Here is a 27698-nt window from a genome sequence, read left to right as displayed (position 1 = left end):
CTTTACATCTTAAGCGCAATGTTATACATGTAGGATAAGTAACGAATATAGCAAATGGTATTCAAACCACGACTATAATTTACAATTGCCGTAAAATAAGTCACTACTACACACCCGTCATGTGCTGGGCGTAAAATCCTTGCTTCTGGACAGTCGCATCGCTCTTGAAGACCATAAACAATTGATTGCCAGTGGCCAGGATAGGATGTGGTTCCTTGTTGCCACAGAAACGCCCGAGTGGCTGACTTTCTGGAGACTCGCCGTCGTAAATTGCTATGTGGTCGTAAGCGCACTTCTGATGGGGCTCCATGTCGAAAACTTTGAATATCTATTTAAACATCGAACATTTATCAAAGGTATTTATTACCCAGTAGTAGTGCAATATACGATGTGCATATGTATGCTTGTGTTCGAAGAATTTGAATTTTTAGAATAACTAATCATATACGTCAAGGTACTTAATTATTTATGATAACATGTTAAATCGAAAAAACTAAAAGTAAAAAATCAATATTTCTAATTTTAATTCTTCTATTAAATCTGAACATGTTTGGTGTGGTGATTTCATGAATCGAAATTGTTGTCATGATTTTCTCCATTCTTTAAAAAAATCTTCAAGTAGTAGCGATAGTTAGTAATTTTCGGCATCCAAGAATGAACATAAAATATGCCGTTCAAAGTACAGTCTCATTTTTGCAGATATTCTTATTAACTTCCTATGTTAACTTATGTTATTTGAATAAAATATCCCACTAAAATGATTTCTTTGTTGTCATATGTCCAATTTTTCTTCAACTAGAAAAGTTTGTTTCAATTTTTCATTCAATTGAATGGTATTAATTGGATGAAAAAAAAAAAAAAAAATTGGAACACAATTTTGAAAACATCATGTTTAAAATGATATAATTTCTATTTACAAGATAATATATGTGCTTCCCCGAGCCTACTAACCACAAAGATTACAGGCATACCAACACTCAGTAGTACGTGTGTAGTTTGAACATAATACAATGGACACTCATTTTAAGTTGGATACGCAGAATCAGTGATTTGTCAACGACTGTCAATAGGCTTGCAGTGTACAAGAAATATAACTTTATTCTAACATATAATTTTGCAACCAGAATTTCTCAGTAAATGATTCCTTCGAACCTCATTACTTTTTTAAAAGAAAATTAGAAAGAAAAAAGTTCACAACACATACTGGCGTGTCATTTGTTATATTTTTTTAAAAAGTAATTTTTATTGAATTTTTATTTATTTATTTTTTTTTTTTTTTTGGAGTAATTATAAATTTAATTTTAATTTTTTTTGTGACCATATTCATGGTTTACAGATTTTTTTTAGTTTTATGTAAGTCTCTTTTTCTTGTCTGCTTTTATGTAAATTATCTCCCTTAGGTGAACTTTATCTTTTATGTTTTAGGATGGTCAGACCATTTCGATATCACATTCTTATAAGTAATATTTCTTCTGTTTTTTTTCTCAATTTAAACCTAAATTTTTATTGCTTTTATTTGTAAGTGTCAACTGCTACTGATTAAAAAGTGATTAGGTCATTTAATAAAACGTTTGATTGTTAGCGGTTTGAATTCAGATTGACTGGTTATTAGTGGAACGCCTAGTCCATGGAATCAAGGAGGGAGAGTTTAAAAAAAAAAAATCATGTCTATCGCTCTGCGATGCATATTGCATCGATTGAGTAAGCATCTGCTAACATCCCAATTTGCAGTCAAATTTATATTAAACGTGTCGTTTTCAGTACATATGGATCAATGAATTGTGTCAACTTGTGGTGACGAGGAAAACTGCAGAATCTTAAAATCAACATATATTTATTAGTTTCACATATTTTATAAAACTATTTTACAAAGCCTATCTAGTAAAATGTTACATAGAATTTGTAGTTTAGTTGATTTAAATTCAAACGAACGTAAGGAAGCAGAGCTATGCATCTTGTTTCGCTCAATTGACATGTGCCGTTACCACACCGTTGATAATAACATTATTTGAAGTTTAATGATACATATGATCAACAATGCTATAAATAAGCAGATAAAATATTATTTGTACGTTATTTAAAACAAATTTTTTTCCTACACGACACAATAATAAAAGTTATCTAAAAAGTACAAATAATAAAAAAATTATTGAAAGTTATATTTATTTAATCTCATAACATACGTCAAATTTTTAAAGAGATATAATAAAATAAGTTTTCGTAAAACCGATATCCAAGTATATTTATGTAAGTTTTTTGAGATAAACAACTTGAATGTTAAAGTAATTCATTAAGAATAACAATAACATAAACGATAAAAAATTAGGCCATCAAATGTGTCATTGCATTCTTTCTATGATTTCATTTAAAAGCCTTTTTATGTATTCATGAAAAATATAAAATTACATTTAGCTCATAGGGTTGAACACAATGTGTCATACTTGGATACACTTAATGTCATAAAGAATTCTTTTGTTAGGGAGAAGACAAAACCCCCCGAGTATACGAGTATATACTTAAGATCTTAATTAGAAAAATGATAGTTATTTTACATAAAACATCGTATGAAAAATAACTTTAACTACATTTTGTGCTTGAGTAAATTCCTTAAAACTAATCAATATTGAAAAGAATCGATTGAAATAATTCTATTAAATCTATACTCAAATATTTTGATCAATTGTATTGCCTTAAAAGAAATATGTTACACAAAAAGTTGTGATTGAAAAACGTTTAGTGTCTGTAGCCATTGTTGTAAAAATTTGTTATTCATAAAATTTCTACTTCCATTGAGTACAACTTTGTTCAAAAAAAAATTTTTGACTCAGGAATGTTTTAGTTGGTGAAAAATGAATACTTTAACCTAGCTCGTGAAATCTTTATATTCACTAAATAAAACTTCTTGCTCAGCGATAAAACTTTTTTTTTTTAAATCATTGACTTTTATGGTGTCTTGCAATTTAATTTTAATAATAAGAACTAAACGCCTGAAATGACACATGCTACATTAATCCAAATAAATATTTTTTCTAAATCTTTAATGAAATATGATGACACTGTTATCATCATCAAATCAAATGAGAATAAATTTTCCAGTCACCAAAATAATACTTATAAACGGCTATTCATCAAAAATATACTTATGCAGTTGCAAAAATACACAACATTTTGATAACTCAAGTTGATTGATTTATGGCTCATGATTACGTAATAATTGTAATGATAACAATTACTGAGTGAGTAAAGTTTTGAATGTTGGGTAAGCAATTGACAGAAACTTTATAATGTGTATATTTAAGATCGATGTCGAGAAACTTTGAAGTAAGTTAGTCCGAAGATATTCACCCTCTCAATTTTTGGATACACAGTATTACATGCAATCATTAAGGTAAGGTATTTTTATCATTATTATTTTTATTATTATTATTATTACTATTATTATTATTACTATTATTATTTTTATTAATATTATTAGCACCTTTTTAAATTTTGTGTAACGTAACCGCAAACAGGAGTTATTTTGATGACTGCGGTTAGATAGAGAAAATTCTTATAAAAGAGTAAAATGTTCGAATTCCATCGCGTTGATATTTTTGGTTTGACAAATAGCTATGAAATTATTTGTGGTGGGGAGCTTTGCTCCTCCATCATTGGAGGCTACCCTACTGCTTCGCACGTTCCTTGGTTCATAAAATAGCTTAGATGATGATGGCACTTGTATGACGAAAACTACTGTTTTCAAAAAATTTTATTTAGCAGTGATGGAAAAAAAAAATAAGTCCATGTCAATCTAAAAGAGTTACAAGAGTCCTCAAGTATGATTAACGTATGCCATATTTTATACACACGCACACACATACATAGACGGAAATTTACGAAAGAGTAATGTACTTCAGTTCTAGAGTTCAGAAATCATGTGTACAGCATATTATCTCGATGGATAAATGTTTGTTAATAACAAAAATTTCTCTTTAACAAATCAATATATTGACAATTAGTAAATTATTTTATTTTTTCAACATTTTGCATATTATTTTATTGCTTTACCATCACAGTACAGCAGTATAACTAAAACATATCAGCTAATACCGAGTTTGTTGTATGTCCGTAGTTTGAGGTTATTTTTGTTTGCTTCTTCATGGTCTCATATATCAGTATTATAAATAATTATTTCTTGGGGTTAGTGTTTGAAACACGCAGGGGCAAAGCCCCACTAGTGTGTGTGTATCAGGGAGTAGTAGAGTTTCTTAGCAAGAACATCTACCTCAAAGAAAAAAAGAGTTGAATTGACGCATATTTTTTTGTATGTCTGAGAAATTTAAAAATTGCATACTACACATGTCACGTTAATATTTTTAAATCTTTAAAAAAAAAACCTTAAAAAAATCACTCCGGTACTAAAAAATATCGGAAAAATTCAGAAAAATAAAATATCGCGGATCGCTATCGGATAAAAACCAACCTTGAATATATTAGAAACAGTTATGCATGCAACACATTCTCTATAGCCCACTGAAGCGAGTCATGTAAATACCAACACAGCATAAAGCACTAAAAGTAATTATAAAATAAAGTTGGCATAGGATGCTATATTGGGGGAAAAAAGTCCTGGTTGAAGAACGAAAATGAAAAATTAGTAAAGTTAAAAAATAATCTGTCAAAGGAGTATGCAATTTAAAAGAAAAAAAAAGTTTAACTCGTTATAAAAATTATACGGACATTGTTACCATCCCAATACGTTGGGTACAAATATATAGTAGTTACACCACGTACATTATCTTTTTTTTTAATGTTTTGCGTTGATTTTACTGGCTTTTGAAATTCGATTTTTTTGTTTTAGGATACTCTATTTCAAAACCTTTGTAAATCGTGCATTTTTTAACAGAAAAATGTTAAAATATTTTCGTTCAAAAATATTTAATAATTTAGTGATGTAAATGGATAATGTAATAAGTTAGTTAAAAATGAAATATTTTTATCCATGGATCAAAAAAAAACTGAAATAAATTGAGGCCACAAAAATTAAGATAAAATAGCTTCAGACTAACAAATTAGCAGCGGTTTTTATATTTAGTTACATGTTATTTACAAGTATTAACACAAAAACAGGATGCCAAAGTAAGCCGGAAAAGTGACATTCTGCAAACTCTTCCATGGCAGCTTGCAAGGGCTTACCGAAGAGTCTGTCATAGAAAACTTCTTAGAGAGATCAGATCATTCTCTTCTACTTGAAAAATTACTTCTCATAGACTTGTAAATAAACTAATCCATTTGTAGCGTTTACTTAATTTAATTATTATTGAACCAACACTAAAAATGTCATAATAAATTAATGTACAGTAATACACTGTTGTAAAAACTATAGATAAATAAGTATAGTTATATCTCACTATATAAAAATATAAATGTGTCATGGGACCCACGGTAAAAACGAAGTTTTATAAACATCAGATAAGTATAAAGAAACACAATTTCTCAGGTGACAAGAGGGTCGCGAGACTTATAGGAAGAACAAAGCTGTAAAAGAATAAGTACTACATTCATGTAGTTCAGTAAAACAAAAACTTTGAAACGAATAAACAAAAAAAACAAAAAAAATTAGTTAGTACTCACAATGGTTGAACTTCGTGAGAACGTTGTGCATAAATACAGTACTCATGAAGTTCAACCATCGTGAGTACTGAACTAATTTTTTTTTAATTATTTTTTTTTTTATTCGATTTCAAGTTTTTGTTTTACTGAACTACATGAATGTAGTACTTATTCTTTGAGAGCTTCGTTCTTCCAGTGGGTCTCGTGACCCCCTTGTTACCTGAGAAATCGTTTTTCTTTATACTCATCTCATGTTTAAAGAACTTCGTTCTTACCATGAGTCCTATGACCCATTTATACCCCCTGGTTTGATTCTTTTAATTTTTTTTTTTTTTTTAAATTTCCTTTATTTCATTAATTTTTTTATTTTTTTATTTAATTTTTTTTCGTATTTCTTTTTTTGTCATTTTTTTTTATTCTACTGTTATTTTTCATGTCTTTTTTTATTTCATTTCATTTTTAATTTAATTACTTTTTTTCTTTATTTTTTTTTTTTAATTCACTTCCTTTTTTTCATTTTATTTCTATATTTTCGTTTTTTTTTTCTTTTTTTTTTTTTTTCTTTACGCTAAGTATATAGTTAACAGTTTTACAACCATCTGTGATAAGCTGAGACTACGTTTTTCAATTTTCTGTCAAACTAGTTCAAATGCAGTGGAAGACTTGTCTTACTTTTTTACGAGGATGCGATGAATAATTAAAAAAAAAATATAAAGAAATGATCTGTTGAAAACTCCTAATGTTTAGTATGATAGATTACGATTGTATGGACCTATAAAATTTTGAAATTAATCCACAAATTGTTTTTTTAATAAAATAAGAAAGAAAGGGTCAAGTATTCGTAAAAGCGCATATATAGGTATATCCATATTAAAAAAAAAATTGCCAGCGTTGCTACATATTTGCGCTCCTCCTACCTATCTAAAATTTCCCCCACTAACTGTGATCAACGTTTTTAACTCAAAAAAATCGCCTGAGTCTCGAATACAAAAATTATAAAAGAATAAAACGCAATGAAAATTAGTTACTGCATTCATGGAACCTTGTATAAATAAACCATTGATGAAAAAATGATGAAAAAAATTGTAAGACTGTTGGAAAACTTTGGAAAAAATGTAAAAATTGTAAAAATAATTATTTATTGATGTATTGGAAAATTATAAAATTAATAAAAACTAAATAAATATTTATTAAAGACTGGAAAAGCTGCTGCTAAAAAAATATTGTATTTAAGTTTGGAAAATAATTATTCCATTTAAAAAAAAAATAGTTTACCGAATAAATAATTTAATAATTAATAAAACACAGTATTAAACTAAATCAATTAATAATCAGTAAATTACGAACCATCATATGAGTAAATTAAACCGAAATTATCGTAATGGAAGCGCTCGAAGCAGAGTAGGTAAGGTACCCGGCTCGTAGGCAGGATGTGGAGTATTCAAATCTTTTGGAAAGTTTTTTTTTTTATTTTTTTTTTATTTTAGAAATGTAGAGAAAAAAATTTTTAAGTTGTATAAAAATTATTGTGGGGAAAAAAAATTATGATTGAATGAAACATTAATTGCTTGGAGTATGTGCTTGGATGGTGTAGTGTGAAGGGGAATGGCGGGGCGAGGCAAAACGGGAAATGATGAGAGGAGGTGTGCATGAGACTAGCGCAGCACAGTTGGATGAGACAGGGTGAGGGGAAGTGTGTAGGGGGCTGATGGTGAGGGTGGTGGGGTAAGAGGGGAAATAAAATAAATTAGGAGGAGGAGACTTTCGGTAGGCGACTTCCGTTTCATGGAAATCTGTCGTTTTTAAAATTCCAGCCCCCCAAGCACGTGACATAAAAAACTTCGTTATAAAAAATTATCACTTTAATTCCCATTAAAGAATAATCCCTTTAAATAAATTTTGCTTTTTTTCTTTCTTACACAACAATGCCATAGCACTCCTTTGAAAAGTAAAAGATTACATGTTTACCAATTTGATCCTGTGTCCAGGGGTGGTCGTAAAGTGCCAAACGCAGTCCTTGGTACCAGGGTAATAGTCGGGATAATTTGGTGAAGTGATGGTGCCCGTAGGTGCCGTTATTTCGTATTTACAGCCACCTTCCTTACAGTCGTGACCGTTGTCATGGAGAGTAAAACCGTTGTGGCAGGAACAATGATACGAACCAAGTGTGTTCTTGCACTCGTGCTGGCAGCCTCCATTGTTGTTTGCGCACTCGTCCATGTCCGTAAAAAAGATTGCTGCGAAGCCTGACTTCTGCATGCTAAGAATTATTGGCAAAGTGCATGTCGTTAGTCATTAATATTATAGTTGCTGTTATTATCAGTTTTGTCATCATCACATTACTATTGTTATATTACTATTATTTGAATAATAAAAACAATAACAATTTTTATTATGACTACTAATATTATTATTACTATTATTATTATTATTATTATTATTACTCTTATTATTATTACTAATACTATTATTTTTACTACTATCATAATCATTGATATCAATTGACCCCTAAATTACATGATTCACCGAAACATTCGTACGCCATCATGCCGTTTCTTGAAAACCTTAAAAAATATTTAACTTATTTTCACAGCTGGCACATGGAGCTCGCAGAAATCGATTCAAAATGCAAATCAATTATAGTTCTTTTTGGAAGTGAGTTACAACTCACAGATGTTCCTCCAAAATTATTTATTTTGATAATTCCGGTGCCACTATTCTTTTTGAGATGTTTCTTAAGCAAAAATCATGAATATTATTGAAGACACTTGTAAACCATAACAAGCTCAAGGCTACAGCTACTCCTAAAGCTTGGATTTAATTTTTTGCAATGTTAAATATTTCAAATCATTTTTTAAAATTTAAGGTTGTCATAATCTACAATTTTTAAAGACTTCAACATGTATTGCTAGAAATCGTATAACTGATAACAAAAGGTATTCATTGTAAAGATATTTTAAATTACTGCCAATATTTAAGTTTTGATAACACCTATACTAAGCACAATGATTCCATTGATATCTATTTGTAGAGGGTTTAATTCAGTTGTATGTCTTGTTTGTTTTTATAATCAAAAAGTATCTAGAAATGCTCTGGGTTTTTACAAAAAATCGTCATCTTAAAACTTTGGAAAAGTCTAATTAATAATGATTCAAATTTATAAAAAATAAAATATTTTAACTTTTTTTCATCAACAAAAATATACGTCTGATTATAAATATTTAAAACAACGAGAAGAGTGTCGAGTGGAACAAATACGATGTATAAGCGTTAATGAAGTGTAAGCAAGTTAACATACTTGATAAATTAATGATTATTGCTGAGTCATTCATTTCTGGAATTTCTGCATCTGTGATGCATTTGATATTAAATAATTCTTCTGTTCAAAAAATGCTTTGAAAGCTTTGTACATGTAATTATGTAAGTTCACCTTAAATATTCTTGAATCAAGATCTCTTTAGCTCCCCGCAATCAAAAGTTTTCACGTATTCATTGGTATATAGAAATCAAGGTTAACTGCTATTGACACAGATGTACTTGATGTTTATATCGTTAGTCCAAAGTTTTATATAAATGAGAAGAAAGTTGGAACGAGTCAGTTTCATGAAATTCTTCTTGACTTAAGCAAAGCTTGCGTCATGATAATAAAAAGTTTTATTCTCGCTCTTTTCAGTATTGCTGCAGTTTTGGTATGAACAGTATTTCACCAAAATTTTTTTAATTATTTCAATTTTTAATTAAATTAGGATTGTAATCCAATACCTTTTAGGCTGTTCCAGTGCCAGAGCTTAGCGAAGAAGTAGTTAAGGTACGGGTGAGAGGATGTTTCAAAATTTAAAAATCAGGATGGATTATTTTTCATTTTCTTACATATTTTTTTTTTGTAATCATTTCGTTTGGTTATGAATTAAATAACTGTATATTTATAACTTTATATCCATCAAAAAAAAAGTGTTAAAGTATTATTTATAAACAAAGAAGTAAAGAAATGCAAAAATAAAAGTTGATACAATGACTAAGAAAAGGTTACTTTTGCAGGATAAAAATTTGGAAATCAATTCTGTAATTAAAGATGTAGATCCAGAAAATGATAAATACATTTCTACGGAATCAGTCGTAAGATCAACAGTTTTTTAAAAATTTTTATAGAATATAATTAATTTTACTACTTTTATAGGAGTTAGAAAATGACTCCTCCTCGAAGGATACACCTAAGAAAGAAGATCTACCACAGGTAAAACATTAGAGTCAAACATAATTTCGATGTATTCTTGAAATTAATAGTTCTTTTTTTTTTTTTTTTTTTTCATTGTTACTTTGGAACACAAATGTTTTAAAGAATTCAGTTCTTAAATAATCAAATTAAAGAATTAAACATATCATGTTGAAGTTAATAATTACCATAACTTTGAGCTACTACATTTTTTGTCATCGCGAGTTTCGCTTAGCAGTAACGACAATTGTCTATTTATCTAAGCAAATCTAGGTATCTGAGAAAAATATTTGATAGTACTTCGTGAAGTAGATGATATCCTTCAAAAATTTAGTCAGAAACTAGTCTCTGGGTAGTTTTTAATGGCTTACGCTGTATAAAATAACAAGGGATACCTTGAAAATTAGCCGTCAATTATAGGCCTTCGTAGTTCTACTAGTTCAGGAAAAAAGATTGCACAGTTTGTAAAAATTTATAACTTAGTTAATCTCTAACATTCTACGTCTTGTGATATTTCGAAATTAATTAAAAACTACGTCACTTCTGAAAGAAAATTGAAATTAAAATTTTTTTAAATTAACTTTCATGTAAATAGCATTTGACATAAGTAGAATTTTTTTGAAAAACATTTTTTTAAATGTATAATATGTTACTCCGAATCTCCAAAATAATGGATAGAACTTCTAAAGCTATACATGCAGTAGCTTTATATGATTATGTGATTTTTAAAGAACGGTTGCTTGCAATTACTCTGGTTAAAATTTATTATTTAATTATCAAAATGATAGTATTTTATCGATGATCAAATTTTTTTATTTTTTTTATTTTGAATCATTCCTGTTTTGTATGTTGCTCTTGTTATTAAAAAATTACTATTTACTTGAAAAAATTATTACTCAAAAAATTTCTATGATATTTTAAAAAATTCTTACCTGAAAATTCATTTCATGAATTATAACTTAGGTGAAAATATTAAGTATTTATTGTAAATATTCTTTAAGAAAACTGACTTCCTTTAAAAACAGCCATATGTGTTATGCATTAACTTGCGTAAAGATTAACTTACCCGGAATTTCATACGGAATTTAATACATAATATTACGAACAATTGCATTATTACATTAGCAAACGATCACTTTCACCATTTTCCATGAGTAATTAGTCAAGTAAATACAAAAACCTTATGTTAATATGATTATGAAATTTTGTTTAACTCTTAACTAAAACCTCATACATTTTTGTGCACTGTACTAAAAATATTTATTATACTCCACCTAGTACGTTTTTTTAATCTAAAAAATTTGTAGGAATAAATTTATGAACTTTTTTTGTCAGCTTTAACTAGACAATTAATTACTTCAGTGAGTTTTTTTTTGGAATTTTAAACGTAAATATAAAACTATGTTACATAAGATGCGTAAAAAGTGCTAAGAAAAACTTATAGACTGGGATTTTAGCTGTGGAGAAGAAAGCTATTGCTTAGGAGAGTGCTATAAATAGTGGTGATTTAACTGTACTTAAAAAAAATTAGTCTTAACTATTAATTTCGTAACTGCTTAGGATACAACTTTCTTAACGTAAATTATCATGGTAGCAGTATTCAGCAGAATCATATTTGAGTTTTCTTCACTCAACTAATAACGTATCTTAAACATTGAAATTCAAAAATATGTACAATGCCATTCTAATTTTTGTGTTTTTGACGAAAATTTCATACTTTTTTTTATATTTAAAAAGAATTTAAGTGATAAACGTGATTAATAACAGTGAAACTATTTAAGTTAGTAAGAAAGTCAAAAAATCCTAAATATAAAAAAATTTAAAGTTTATTTTTAAATTAATACATCATTTAGATCACTGTGTTAACTAATGTTACAATTGACTATAGTTAATTTTCTTTTACAGGAAGCTAAGGTCGATGTGACAACTTTCAATTCCTTGTTAGAAGAAGCCTCTTCTGTTACTATGGAAGAGAAACCGTCTAAGGTAAATTCTCAGTAGAAAATGTTTATTACTTGAAAACTAAAAAATAATGTTTATTGATCCTTTAATTTCATGTACTCCAAACATAAAATAAAAAAAAAATATTTCACAACTCAAAAGACAATTTGACTGTTATAAATTACCTCACTTAATTTTTTTTTCTTAATTACTTCTTTTTAGGAAGCTACCACAGAGGATATTTTATCAGCTATGTCCACAAGTGATCCTCTCTCTACCTCTACACAGAATAAGGTACTGATAAAAGTTTTTCATAGAAAGTTATCCATCACATTTACGAAAATGCGTTATATCTTTATTTAAATACGATCTTTACAGGAATCCGTAACTGAAAGTGCTTCAACGGCTACAAAGGTATCAACCGCAATGCCAGATCTGACGACTCAGGTAATATTTTTGAATTTCTTGTTTTTTAGCACGTTGATATTAAAGAGACTTGTAATTTTAATGTTAATACATAAATCAGATTACGTTGAATTTTCTGCATATAATAGTCAGATACCTAAGTCAGCTACTTTACTTAATTAAAGTTTTTTGTTATAAGTAATTTGTTTAATACCATTATTGTGTGATATTGAAAAGAAATTTCGATTTACTTTGAGTTTAGACATGACATTTAGAAGTAATTTGTGCATGGATTTTGTAAGCATTTTGTATGAATTTAAATATAATATCGATACAGATATAAATAGTTAAAAATTGACAACCAGTTAAAGTTAAATATCAGTAGTAAAATATATGAAATCTAGATACTTATTTTAAGATGAGAACTACTCCTATATCTTAGGTAAAGTTTCGTTTTAAAATAATATTATGTTTTTTCAAGTTTATTACTAATTTTAGTATTATAATGTTGTTTTGGTTTTGTTGGATACATAATTAAATAATTTATGTATCCAATTGTATCGTGAGCCAGATCCGAACATGTATAAAGATATGGTAGTTATGCATTTTACGGTGATACTTCAATCTTTGATAAATTCGATTTCGTATAACTACTACACTTATAACTTTTAAAAAATCGTAACTGTAGTTGTCATAAGATTCGAAAACGAATAAAAAATACACTGATTCTACAGAAATCTGGAACTAGTGAGCTAAAGGAAACATCTGCCACTACTACTACTACTATTGCTCCTACTACTACTACTACTGGGAAAAACCTTCTTCAGGTAACTCACTTACAACTTGTTTCTGTTTCTCATACCTTTAAAGAAATTATTGTATATTTGGAGCAAATACAATTACAACTATTGATTTACTATAAACTGATAAAACTACATCATTGAAGAGTTCTTACTGTACTTTCAGGGTTTAATCACACAGACATCTCGGCCACACATAATATTTGAAATCAGGCCGATGGACAAAAAAGTGAGTTTAGTTTTTTTCACTCAGAGAAATAGATTTACAAAAATATTATTACTTGTTTAAAATTTTAATGTGGATGAAAAGTTTTCTATAACTTCAAATTTATATTGAATAATATAATGTCTACTATATCCTATTTCGATTGTTATGGTTTTTTAGGTAAATACAATTTACATGGAAACACTTAAGATTGAAGAAGTTCTACAACAGTTCAACAGAAATTGGCTAATGCTGATCAAATTATTCGAACAGACTAGGAAAATGAACCGGCCTTATCCCCAGTTCAGTCATTTCGAACCCTCAAGACATGATGTATTCGAATATCCACATGATTACTCAAGATATGGCTCTAAGTACCGTCCTCATCATAATTCTGAATATGACCCAAGATTCCAATCTTCCTTCCATCCACATCAAATTCCAATGAGCAAATATAATTGGTATGATTAAGTACTAACTTAAATTAAGCCTCTCACTAATCTTACATTTATTGTATCTACAACAATTGTTTTAATGATGTGTAAGAAACATTTGAAATAAAAAACTACCTTAATAACATTTAAATACATAATGTTTATTTATTATCACAAACATATGTATTAAGAGAATATGATATTGATATCTTTATTTTAGCGCTGTTAATAACTATGTTTTCTTTGAAGAAAGATAGAGCTCGTAGTGCCAAATTATGTGGAGAGCGTCACAGGACTTTGTATTTTAACAATAAAATGGATGTATCAGTTACTTAAACACTTTAAACTTGCTGTTTGTAGTAGTTTAGAAGTAATAATCAAACAAGTGAAAGTGAGTGGACATTGTGATTTTTCCATTATTTAAAAAATCACGTATTTTTGAGGTTATGTATCTTCATATCTTTCTATTTTTCGTATTATTTTTTTTTAAATTTATCTCATGAAACAAATTTTTTTATTTCACAAGAATCATCGTGACACAATATATTTTTTCGGTTCTATTCCATTTTTTAAAAATTAATTGTGATAACGTTAAGGTGGTTCATGTGAAAATTAAAAAATGGGCTATCAAACTAAAACTTGGAGAGGTTCTTTACGAACCTTTTATATACCTCTCTGCAAAATTTCAAATAGGCTTATAGCATAAAATCACGAGAACGAGACGTTTGAAAATCGTCGTTGAGCACTGGGATAACACGGGCTCTTATGGACGTACACAACTTTGTCACCGTATGTCATGCGATTACTTTTCGTAGAACTGGGCCAGGATGATCAAAAACTAGAGTAATAAACTAGTCATCCCATTTGTAATGGTTCGTTGAAAATTTTACCTTACAAGACAAAACTAAAAGATATCAATTGAAACGCAATCATGCATTGCCATTTACTATGTTAAAAGTATAGGCGAGAGTCGACTGCTAATTTTTTGAGGTTAATAGCAATTGTACAAAAAATAGTTTTTAGAAACTTTTATATTGGCTAATGTGATCCATAATCTGACATGGATGCTTTATTTCATTCAATGAAGAATATTTAATATCATATTTATGAATATTGACAGCCTCAATAGAAATTATGTTTTCAGTTGCACATTTGGCTCGGGAGTCGTGCATGAACCACCTTAAGTTCACGTTCGAGTGCACGTTAGAGACAACTCTCATACGACACCATGCCATCGTAGGATTTTTTGAATAACTTTCTTCTCAACTAACATTCTTCGAAAAAAAAGGAGAAGACGTCATGATTCTACCAGTGTGAACAATTTTTTTTGGGCGTACCTTCGAGACTACTCTACTTTTTTTAGTTATGTCATGTATTATATAAAAAAATCATGAACATATGAGTTAAGGTTGTGAAAAGTTTTTTTTGACTTTTTTAAAAAATTTAACGAAATAATAATGATCAATGAAAAATTAATTTTCTTCTAATTGCTTATAACATAACTTTGCTTCGAAGTAAGCTGGATGAGTTTTTATAAACAGACGTGTTCTTTCAGTACGTATCTTGTACACGTGGTTAACATCTAATAGTTATTGCAGTATTCCAGAAAAATTAATTAAAACAATTTAAGATAGATCTACTGACTTGTTATCCGACGAGAAGACAACCTTGAGGGAGTTACCCTCCGACGTGATGAGAGGTGGTGGTCTCGAGCCACAGAAGATACCGTGTTTCTTGTGCACATCGTCACTGAGCTTACTAGCTACCTCGACCCAGTCGTACTCACAGGGTTGCTCGTAAACGTTGTTTCCTTCGAGATCAAAGTGCGTAAAATTAAGGGTAATACGGTACTGGACTGGTGCGATTATCTCCCAGACGCAGTGTTTGTTGTTTGGATAAGTTTCCGGAAAGGAGGGGCTCGTTATTGTACCATTGTTTGATTCAAACGTGCCTCCACATGCGTCTGACAAAACAAAAGAAAGAAGGAAATCAATTTCACTCTTTAGTATGATTTTTCTGTTTAATGTATGTATACATGTTACTAACACTTCGATTATCTTTATAAAAAAATAATTTGTTTTAATGCAGTATAATAAATGTGACGTCAAACACATCGTTGAATGTTGTCCGAGTTACTCTCACAATTTTAGAATTTCGAATTCCTTGCTGGTCTTGGATAAATTTTGAACTATCATTAACTTTAATAATGTTACTAGTTATTCTTGATAAAAAGTCTTGTTCAATTTTACTTGTTTATTTATATGTAAACATTTGATGCTTAATATATTATTTACTAAAGTAGCTAAATTTGGTTTTTACCAAAGTACATAATAATGCTGCAGTACGAACTGTTTCAGAAAATATGAGTAAAAAACAAGTTTCAAAGATTATTTTTTTAAACTTTCATTTTAAAATTCCATCATTAAGAATCTCCAATATTCACTTTTATAAATACAGGAATGTTATTGATCCGAAATATTCAGTACAGTTCTAAGATAAAAATTCAAAGGTAATGTAAGACATTAAATTATTACAGCTTAAAATTGTAATTTTTCAAAAACCCAAGAAGTAGAGGTCTTTCATCCAATTTTTGGTATCAACGTTTTATCTATAAGAATTTGCGTTTTGCTATGGTAAATATTGACATATTGGCAGCGTATGGCATAATAAGTCAGGATTACTTAACAATGATACTAAGTATTTATTCAGTAATTATAAATGTGATAGTGCAAAGAACTCTAAAAGCTGTGATATTAAAAAATACATTTTAAAATTTTCATGAGATTACTATTTTATCATAACTTCAATATTTGATTAGCAATAGTACCAGAGAATTAACCTCTTATTATTTCTAAAAAAATATCTATATTTCCAGTGTACGTAAGCTGTACAGCTACTTACTACAGGTTTAACTATTAATCCTTTTTTTAATCATTATTCTCGGAAAAATTTTGGAACCAAAGCATATATATTTATTTTTGTATTGGTTCTAAATTAAAAAAAAAAAAGTTGATATTAAATAAAACTTAATGTTTGATTGTATGTTAAGACTTTTTACGTCTGTGAAGGACTTTTCCTACGGATATTTTCTCAATAACCAAATTGTGTGTAAATAATTTGTATTCCTCATAGCTTGTGTTACCTTCGCAGTGTTTCCCATCTGAATGAAGTTCGTAATTTACTTTGCAAGCACACGCGTATCCTCCCAAGGTGTTTATGCACTCGTGCTCGCATCCATGATCAGTCAGAGCGCACTCGTCAAACTCTGCGAATTAAAAAACTCTGTTATGTCGATTTAATGACTCCTTGTTAATTTCGTTTTGTTCAATGTGGGAAAACTATTCATTTATGATAACCATGGATAACATGATGGCAGCAATGCGTTGTAAGATCTAATTCACTTTTTTATCAATAAAAGGTCTGTAGCAGCCAAATTAATCAACGGAAGAAAAGTGTTTTGTCACATTTTATCTTGAATGCAAGGACAAATGAACCAGCGCTCTATTCTTTTCAACGCACGTCACGAAAGTTGTACGTAATCATTAAACATGCGATAAAGTACGAACATCAATCCCATCACTAACTACAAGTTTGCATTCAAGCTGGTTCCATTTAAGAAGGTTACAGCAAGTATAGAGATACCAACCCGCATCGTGGAGCCCTAATTTGCTCAAAAGACTGTAATAGTTGGCACCAATGCCGCAAGAAAAACATAGGCTAACCGACAAAAATACGACAATTCGATCAACTACAAACAGAATATCTCAAAATTTTTCCCGGTTATCTATATTTTTCACGACGGCATTTGAAAAATGAAGTTATAACCTACAATACGTATGTACTGATAATACCCGACACTTTCGATTGGAGTTGCAAATCATTAGTCTTAGTCTACCTGCCATAAGCGCTCTAGTTGAAAGAGCGAGCTTCAAGCTCGGATTTCTCAAGATTTTGTCCGGTTAAGAATGAGAACAATTGTACCCTTGAATTTAGCGTAATCTACTCTCTAAATTTGAAATAGTGATAAGTATACAAATTTTTCAAAATAGTGCATATACACTGTAAAATACTAAATATGCACTACTTTAGCAGCGAAACGGACGATTTTACTATTTCAAAGTTGCATACTTATAACTTATTTGAACTAGTGAATATTCACTGTAAAATAGTGAATTTCACCTCGAAATAGTGAATATTCACTATTTCTACCAAGGTAAACTTCCTCTATTTAAATTAATTGATTAACTTGTTGTTCGTATCACTTGAAATAATGCGTGTGGGTTGTACAATTATTTTTATTTGAATCAAAATCGCTGATTGGATTATAAATGAATAATTAGAATTAAAATTTATTTTGACTGGGTGCGAATAAGCAACCCTGATTTTTCACTATTTCTCCAGTAAAAATCTAGTTCACTTTCGCAAATAGTGAAATTTTCACTATTTCAAATTTAGAGAGTAAACTATTCAATGACATGTGTCTTATATGGCACTGGAAGCTTCCTAACGGGCCCAAAACGACTGCCACAGTACCAACTCACCCTTCATGAAGGTGGCGGAGAAGCCGGCCTTCTGCACGGTGCTGTCGCTGACGAACTTGACCAGCAGCTTGTTGCCCGACGACCGGACGTCCGTTGGCAGCTTGTAGCCGCAGTAGACCCCAATGAGTGCCGAATCGGCCGAGTGGCCGTCGCGCACCTCGACGTAGTCGTACACGCAGTTGTCGTGGCTCTCTATCTCGAACGACTGGAACTTGAGGGCCACCTGGTAGTCCTGGGGCGCGGTGAGCCGCCAGACGCACTCCTTGCTCGACTGGTACTCCTCGGGGTAGTTGGGGGACTCGAGGTGCCCGAGCCCGTCGACCTTCACATCGCCGCCGCACACGGCCTCGTAGCTCGCTGTGAAGCCTCCGTGGCCGCTCTGGCGGGCTGACGCCACGTACGTGACCAGCATCCGGCTGCCCATTGACATCACCGGGGCCGGCATCTGCCCGTTGCCGCAGAAACGCCCTGAGAGATGGATCGTATTCGAGCTATTGTTCAAATTGTTTTCAATGTTGGTGCTCGTTGAGAGGCAAATGCACTAAATATATACTTTTCAAGGGTTAAAGAGTTATGGAAACGCTATCACTGCTTAGCATATCTTACTACGCTAACTTATCAGTGATTGCTGGCATTGAAAATTCTTTGAGTGTTACCATCTATCTACAATTCATACCTCTTATGAGGTCAGAACCTTAAATACTAACAAACAAAAAAATTCCATCCATAATGAAAATAAGCAAGGAACATCTAGATGTTTTGTTGAACGCGTAACTATTGGATTAAGCAGAACCTTGCCTAAGTGTATTTTATACGTGTTCTGCTAGTAAGTGTTCGTCAGTGCTTTTCCAAACCTGCCAGCCATTATGTAAGACATGGCTACGTAGCATTTTCAGGACCGCCAAAGTCGTTAACTGTAAATAGCAAACAATTTAAATTGAAGGTGAAGGTACAAAGGGTGATGCGTAGAGTTAATCGCTAGAGTTTTTAATTAAATTATTTATTCATAAAATGGATTTAATTGACCTTGAAGAAAATAAAACATCTTATTTTTCGTAATAATTTACAAAAAACAAAAAAAAAAAAACAAAAAAAAAACGATGTCCAAGTTACTTGTACTCTTATAAAGCAATTTATAACTTTATCATCGTCAATTCAATATAGCTTATTTCCTATCCATCTTTATGGGTTGGGTGTTAGAGGAACGAGTGGTACTGGGATATAAGTTGCAAACATTCTATTTAGTCAATTATAAAAGTTAAGGAAAAAAGGATTTAAGCCCAGATAATAACTACAATAAGAAAACAAATAAATAAATTAACTTCATTAAAATCACAGCAGGTAGTTTTAATCAATGGGATGCGCTTGAAAGCGTTACCTTTAATCGAAATTATCTGCTATCTACGGTTGGCGAGCTTCCAGGAGACTGCTTCAGCAACAAGCATAACAACAACGCCCCTGATAATGGTAAATAGCCGTACCTAGTATAATTCACTGCTAACAGCGATTGGGAAAAACACTATACAATATATTTTACACATAGACTTGCATAAATATGATGAGCTGATACATAAATTGTTTAAATATACTTGTATCCATGGAAAATTGCCATTTCAATTAAATAATTTTTGTTTCTTGTTTTACACATACATGTATGTAGGTTTTAAAAGCATCAATTGCTCTCTAGTTGTCAACTTGGCAAAAATCCAGAAGTTCTTCTTCAAGTTCGGAAAACAAATTGATTACCTTTCGTTAAGTATAAACTTACATAAATAGATCTTCCAGTACACTAACATAAAAGATGTTAAGCAGTCACGAGGAATTACACGATTATTGCGTCGGATTACTCAATCATTTAGCTGCTATATTTTTTTTTTTTTAACTACAACAGAGGTCAGCCTTTTCAAAATCGTGTGCACAGTCCACGTAACGCGGAGAACAATAGGTAATGGCCCGTGGATAATGGACAATGGACTGCGGCCTAGTTTGAATCAATTAATCAAGCTAAACGCGTCAAGCTAAGCATAAACATTGTTTGTACACGCGTAGTCATCCAAACTCATCCACGCCATGCACGAGTTTAGTGTTCATCCAAAAATAGCATCCTCGAACATTACCAGCTAAAGCTCCCATACTTTTTTATTTCCACGGACAAGGGGCTGAGGTGTACATAATTTTTTTTCGTAGTAGACAATATGCTTAAATAGTTTTCGTTTGTCGTTGTTCTAGTAGTTTTTTGTTCATGTAATACAAATTATCAACTACGTCACCTCCAACGGATGAATAGTACGGAACCAAAAACTCCAGCTTTTAAAAGCTCAAATTAAAACCAACTCACCGAGCACATGGCTCTTGTGCCAGTAGCCATCGCGTATCTCGAGGTAATCGCTCCGGCAAAAGTCGCTCTTGTAAATGTCGAGGTAGGTGATGTTGAGAAGTATGCGCTCGCCGTGGTTCGCGGTGATGCGCCACTCGCAGCGCTCGGTGTCGCTTGATGGCGAACTGTTGGGGTGACTCGGCGAGCCGAAGCTGCCACTGTTCTCCTGGAACGTGCGGCCGCACTCTGTAACGAAATCCAAGACCCACTTGGGTTATTGCATTACCATACACGGCTATTGTTCGCGTAATCGCCCCTCGCTCTCCCCCTTGGTGTACATCAATGCGTCGCGAGTACGGGGAGGGTGCCGCAGTTACTTGTCTATCGCGGCAGAGGTTTCACCTCCACTCGCTTCACTAGGCGGGAAAGGCTCTCCGTTTGGGAGCGCTTAATGGACAGGAAACGGTTCACAGAGTGCTCCAACCGGGTCGATCCAAGAGCCTTTTACAGTCCTCTTTTTCCGTTACCTCTGGTACGTGCGGTTTCATAAGGAGGGGACGGGTGCCATTGTTCCGAGTCGAAAATGGGGTTAAGGTTTTGCATTGTGTTCACGCGACCCCCCTTTTAGAACACCATGCGTGGGTGTCTGAATTATGCCTTTCTTTTTTAATCGTGTGTAAGGAAATGTTCGATACCAGTATCAGTCTAGATTGTAAAAAGTGAAGGATGGCCATTTCCACGTGCATTATAACGATTGGACAATGTAATGGACATTCCTTTTGAATTTACTTGTTTTACAGATCCAACAGCTTTGTGCTCTTTTTTTCTTGAACGCGGAATAGGTGTACCTATTATGTCAATTCAAGCGATTTTAAATAGAACCTATATCGTATGAACACTCAATGTAGGTAAAACTGAAAACATGCGTGAACAGTAGCGGTGGAAAAACCTTAGAAGGTTTTATTAACGTGAAATGTTGTTGGAAAGCAAAACTCACTGTGACATCTGTAAAGGAGATTCGTTTGCGCAATGTCTCCTTCACTCAATCGTACGCGCTGACCGATCTCCGGTCTTTTCTTTCCATGAATCTCCATCGGCAAAATAGTATCCAAGTAGGTGCCTTTGGAAAATGTATTTTTTGCGTAATGCATTATCGAGTCGTAATCGTAGGACAGGCCCAGGGAGTTTACTTCATCCTCGGTTAATTTATTAAAGTTGTATTCCTGTCCTGCAAACAAATTATTAAAGAATCGCCTTGATGAGTTGGAAAAACGTGAAAGAAAATTATTTCTGTAAAATTTGTATATAGGTCTAGCGATTTCAAAACCCAAAAAATTGTCAAATTAAAATGGCAAAAAAGTATGCGGTTGTACAAAAAAAATCTATTGTCAATGATAAGTTACCAGTCATGATATTGTCACGGATGATTTGCACATGTCGGTCACGATCCGGCCGCGTGTGCTCGTGCCAAAAGCCGACTACGTGACCAAGCTCATGCACGACAATTCCAAATTTGTCGCAATTTTTCCCGATGCTAATGGCTTGTGGTCCATTTCCCCGTTTACCCACGAAAGAGCAGCATCTGAAGAGAACATTTTTTATATATTACCAAGAAACGTTGGTATCAAATCTTTTTTTCTATAGCAGGGTCGAAAATAAAGAGGAGAAACTTAAGTCCAAACGCTGTAATGACGAGAAAATTTACTACTACTTTATTATGTGGCAAGGGAGAGGATAACAATTCATAAAAATTGTCTTAACTTTTATGTAAAAAATTTTAATTAATTTTTTAAATGATTGAAGAAGCAACAAGGTTATTTCAGTGTAAACTTTATGAGCCCTTGTCTCTTAATACATGTGTTAAATGGTTATGATTAATTATTTATTAGATACCTAGCCCTCTTTTTGCGTAGTAATAAATGTTTTAAAATGGTTCAGGTGAGTGGAATCATAATCTTCTTTTTTTTGCATGTCAGAAATAGTTATACAGGTGGATGTGTCAGCACTTAATTGATAACCGTTATACCTTTGAAACAGTTATTTTCTTTAGACAAGTTGGTTTTTATGCCTTCGTTATTACCATGTATTTATTATGATAATAAAAATTATTGTTAACTGTACTCTCTAAATTAAAACCAGTGAAAGTGCTCACTATTTCAGTAGTCAACTTTTTTTTCACTTAGTAAAGGTGAAAATTTTCACTATTACTATGGTGAACTTTTTTTCACTTATATTAGGTAAAAAATTAACTATTTTGAAGTTAGCTGCTCTCCACATTGCTAACTTCTAAGAAATAGTCAAATTTATTTCACTGTATACTAAGTGAAGTCGTCCTCCCAGTAAAGTTATTCAAGTGGTGCTATTTTAAACTTAAAGGGTAGGTCTTTACCACAAAAATTTATTCATTGTTAATTAAGGGTTTTCTCTATAGTCTTATAAGTTTTCCTACCTCGGGCGTTTTTGAGGGTTGAATGTGCCCTCGGTAGGAAAAATAGGATTCGCACCTGGTGTGCATTCAACCAGGCCAACCACAAGGAGTCCTTCGGGCCTAGTACTTGCCCTGGCAACATGCACCACTAGGTACGAAAACTACCATTAAATTACTTTTTTGTTACTTTTCAAAATCTCATTTTCAAATTTTCCCGCTCTTAATCAGACTAGCAAGTATCCGAATGGACCAATCGCGCAACGAATAAACAGGCTTCATCACGTGACCCATCATTTTGTAAAAATAAAGATTTAAATTAACATATTCACAATAGCCACGCAAGGCATAAAACCAAACTTCAAAGTAAAAAAACTCACCCGCAAGGGCGCTCGGTAAACACGATGTAGTTGGGATGCTCGCGTGGTACCCGCTCGACGAACTTGACGCACGTAAAGTTCTCCCAGTGGCGCATTGCCTGCTTAAACAAGGCCTTGTGCGCCCCCGAGAAGTTACCATCGATTTCGTAGGGTATGACGCCGTGGTCCCAAACTCGTTCCTTACGCGCGGTCGCAGCGCGTCTGCGTCGAGTCAGCTGGGTCATGGTGCCAGGCTCCCTGGCAAGAGTCGAGCCATACCGATCGTAGAAGTCAAGGAAGTGCGACAGATGGACCGAACTGGCAGAACCACTCAGCTCCAGCCACTGTTGCCGGTGATACTCGTCTTTGTTGTTTTTATTCTGTTCTCCCTTGTTATCTTCACTGTGGCTAGACTTGTCTTTGGCCTTGCCACTTGAAATAGCCTTGTTTTTGCCCTTCTGGTGAGGCTGTCTGTTTCCATTCTGATCTCTTTGCTCGTGCTCGCGTTTACTTGCTGTTCTGCAGATTTGAATTACAATTTCGTTAATAATTTTAAAACATTGATACACTCACTGCACGCAATAAGATTCGTCAAAATGGCCCAGGTAGATCTCTCTCCAATAAATGTTACCATTTCCTTAAATATTCATGGATACATAGGATATATTTGACTTTAACAGAATTGTGGTCGTCTGACCAACCCTAGCTAATGTATTTTCTGTCTTATATTACTAAATGGCAAAGAGTGAGTTTTTCAAGCAAAAGTATGTTCATAAGCTTATTGTATATTCCCATAAAAATATCTTCGTTACTTTTACAAGTGTCAAAATTTTAAGCTTGTCAAGATACGTTGGAGTTAACTATTTTTTTCCGCCCTCGGGTGGTTTTGGGAGGCTGGTACTTCCTCGGGCAAAAAAGCAGTTTTCTGATACTCGTTCGAAAAGTCTCCTTTATGAACCTCGTTACGGACCTCGCCTTCGGCTCGGGCCGCAAACCTCTCGGTTCGCAAACAAAGACTTTTCAAACTCGTAGGAAAACTACTATTTCGCAATAGTGTGCGGAAAATGGGTGTTTTTTGCACTGATATTAGGGTGGAAAATCGAATTTCTCACATAGTGTGCGGAGAATATTTTCCACACAGTATGCGGAAAAGGTGTACGGCAAAAACATTTGCCACACATTTTTTCCGCACACCTTTTCCGCACACTATGTGGGAAAATCGATTTTCCGCCCTCAGGTGGTTTTGGGAGGCTGGTACTTCCTCGGGCAAAAAAGCAGTTTTCCGATACTCGTTCGAAAAGTCTCCTTTATGAACCTCGTTACGGACCTCGCCTTCGGCTCGGGCCGCAAAATCTCTTGGTTCGCAAACAAAGACTTTTCAAACTCGTCGAAAAACTACTATTTCCACACAAATATCAGTCCAGAAAACACCTATTTTCCACACACTTATTGCGAAAAAACTTGTACGCAACTCGTGCGGGACGATTTCCTGCACTCGTGTGCTCAACTGCACTCGTTCCCGTCAACTTCGGCCACTCGTGCGAGTCAATCACGACTCGTGCGGGAAATTATCTTTTCCGCACTTGTTACGTAAATAACTATTAATGCTCATTTTACCTACTATAGCAGTTATAGTTTTCTTCACTTTACAATGTAAATCTAAAGAATACTAAAACAAGTAACACTGAATTATGCAAATACTTCACACATACGTCATTCTATGCTCATCGGCTACAGTTTAAATATACACCTCCAAGTAGAATAAAAGATTTAGCTTTTTCAAGAGAAATTTATTAACTCTGTATGTATGTTAAAAAACTTTTATGTGAAGCAGCAGCAAAGGAAAATGACATACAAAACAAATCAGTTGTAACTACTTTACATCAGAATAAGGAAAACAAAAAGGTACTAGATGATCATATTATTTTGGTCAATGTAATAGAAGTACTGCGATCACAGTCTCACATAAATCATTGTCTTGGCATAATGTAACGATTCTAAATGTAAAACATAACATAAAATGCTCAAATTCAAATAAGCTTTACTAAAAATTTTATTAATTTTTTTTAACGTATTATCTTGTGTTTAAATCGTTAGTTAAATATTTGTGAATCTATAAAATTTCCCAATAAACTATTATTTCCTTTGCATCAGTTATCTAATTTTTATTTTGAACTTTGGTTTTTGTAATTCAATTTTATGAATTTATTATTTAAAAATAATAATTATTATTTTTGCAATTTTATACACTTTTTTCTACCAGATAAGGTAACGCGTATTTTATCCTTTTTTTCGTATTAATACTCGATATTTCTTTAATTATTTTATTGTGTTGGTATATTTTAGTACTTTTACCAATTTTTTATTAAGTTAATTTATTGTATCGGTTTTCCTAAATCGGTATTTGTTCTCCTACTACAATTTCAAACAAAATCAAGCCGATATCATTAAACATCGTTTGTCCATCTGACTATAGTCTGCTAACGTAATTTATTTTAGTTGGTAAAAAATGAAGTAAGACGGAAAAAATTAGAACCACTTGTACAGTAACTTAGTTTAATATTAGTAAGAGTTGCTATTAAAGTTAATTAAAATGGATTATAAAAATTGCTATTGACGTCGATTAATTCTCTCCAGTTCCAAATGTCGATTAAAGTTGATTAACTTTAATACCACTTTGTACTATAAAAGTCAATTGAAACTATAAATGTCAAAAGTCTCATTAAAATCGATCGAGTTTGATTGATCAAATCGTCTCACTTTGAATCGACTTTAATTAAATTGAATCACCTACTAAAAAATTATATGATAGAGAAAAAAGGTAGCAAAAAGTTTATGACTTCTCTATGAAACCAATATTTTTCGTAGGTCAGTTTTATAAAATCAACGTGTATTGAAAGCAGAAATTATTGTTTTACCAATTACATGAACAAATGAAGTATATTTTTATCAGCTGATCTAAGTAACAAGCACAATTGTTCAACAACATTAAATAGTCGAGAGAGACATAAAATCTTAAACAGGTCCTGATGGATGAATTAAAAAAAAATGATTTATCATAAGTTAATTTAATGCTAGTGTCAATCGAATGCTTTCATAATTCCATTAAAAATTTGTGCCTTAAACGTGTCTACAAATTGTAAAAAAAATAAAGGGATGTGCAAATGATTCTCTTTGTTCTATGACGACGACCATTGGCACGAGCATGAAAGCTAAATGAAAAAAAAATCAGTGTGTCATATTGTTAAAAAAATTAATAAGAGATAGTAAAAATACGAAAGAAATAAGAATCTCGATTATATTTCACAAATTATACAAGTCAATTATCTTGCATAAATTATCATTAAAATGACTTTGTTGTTTCTATAGCTTATAAATGAACTCAAACAAATAAATTAATAAAAGCTTAAATTCTTTTTAGATATTGTGTTAATTTTTTATAGTTCGAAGTAATGGAAAAAGCGACCCCCAACCTTTTGGATGAAAAAACCATTCGTATTTGTAACAAAAATAAAATAAATTTCTAAACAAGAGTATTAGTTAGGAGACTTAAAGGAGATAAAGATTTTCTAAAATTTTCGTAGCTTACTTTCGCCGATGGTGTCTCCTTTTTCGTATCTGTGGTGTCAATGTGGAGTAATTTTCACTGTAGTATTTTTTTTCTGAAAAGTCTGCTGAAGCTAAAGTTGTAACATCTGAAACCTTTGTTGCCGCTGTTTTTGTTTTCTTACTTTTATTGTCAATCGTTGTTGTCCCAGGGTATGAAATTCTCTTATGTAAGGCTTTTCTTTCTGGAAACTGAGGATAGTCTGAATTTTTGTTTGGAGATTTACCTGGTGGGTTCTCATCTAAACTGAAAAATATCATAACTATTTGTTTAAGAGAGAAGTTATATTAGTTTTTAATATTTTTTCTTTGTGAAAAATTGTGATTTCTATGACTAGTCAAGTCGAATATTATTGTATATCCTTAACTTACCTGAAAACGTAACCGTAATCTTTGACTTCAGGAATTTTGTCTTCCTCACGAGTAGCTACTGTGTCAAATTTATACTGATTACGCTCAATTGCAATCGGTTCTGGATTTGACTGTTTTTTTGTTTCTTTCGCTTTTTTCATTGATGAATCATTTTCACTCTTGAATTGCAGGATTTCTAAAAAAAATGCATCAATTAATTTTATTGATCTTCAATAAAATTGTATAAAAGTTTTAACATTTACACATCAAAAAAAATTTCTTTGCCACTTTGATTGAATTCTTAATTCGATAAACGTACCTGTGAGACCTTCTTCTTCAACCTGTAATCCCTCTTTTAGAACTTCATCTCTGTACTTTTCGAATTCGTCGTAAAAGCTTTTATTTAACTCCTGCTCACGCCATTCTGTTTCATACTTAATGTTTGGCAGTGCGATATCACCTAAGAATCCCCCTGAAAACACAAAATTTTCTATGATGAGATTTTTATA

At 32.0% G+C, this 27698-nt stretch overlaps 1 protein-coding gene across 3 annotated transcripts in view; it reads right to left on the bottom strand.

Moving 5' to 3' along the window:
• Positions 1 to 27698, bottom strand: part of tok (tolloid-like protein 1 tolkin) — a 57014-nt gene that overhangs the window by 3541 nt on the left and 25775 nt on the right. For 2 of the 3 annotated variants that reach the window (XM_089591314.1, XM_089591313.1), the window contains exons 3-14: positions 27509 to 27661; positions 27211 to 27385; positions 26822 to 27085; positions 23254 to 23751; positions 21852 to 22030; positions 21446 to 21676; positions 20470 to 20694; positions 18132 to 18599; positions 16733 to 16855; positions 15235 to 15553; positions 7561 to 7852; positions 115 to 328 (exon numbers count right to left, since the gene is read on the bottom strand). In XM_089591314.1, the coding sequence (XP_089447440.1) occupies positions 115 to 328; positions 7561 to 7852; positions 15235 to 15553; positions 16733 to 16855; positions 18132 to 18599; positions 20470 to 20694; positions 21446 to 21676; positions 21852 to 22030; positions 23254 to 23751; positions 26822 to 27085; positions 27211 to 27385; positions 27509 to 27661 (3141 nt within the window). Of the gene's footprint in view, positions 1 to 114; positions 329 to 7560; positions 7853 to 15234; positions 15554 to 16732; positions 16856 to 18131; positions 18600 to 20469; positions 20695 to 21445; positions 21677 to 21851; positions 22031 to 23253; positions 23752 to 26821; positions 27086 to 27210; positions 27386 to 27508; positions 27662 to 27698 lie in introns of those variants that run through there. The other variant, XM_089591315.1, reaches the window with a different exon arrangement.

The sequence above is a fragment of the Copidosoma floridanum genome, unplaced genomic scaffold (genome assembly GCF_036245765.1).
Source record: "Copidosoma floridanum isolate Cflo_tuat_1 unplaced genomic scaffold, Cflo_Japanese_pri ptg000013l, whole genome shotgun sequence".
In the NCBI taxonomy this organism is placed as follows: Eukaryota; Metazoa; Arthropoda; class Insecta; order Hymenoptera; family Encyrtidae; genus Copidosoma; species Copidosoma floridanum.
Note: the sequence above shows the minus strand (reverse complement) of the source record. Positions and strands in the feature narration are given on the sequence as shown.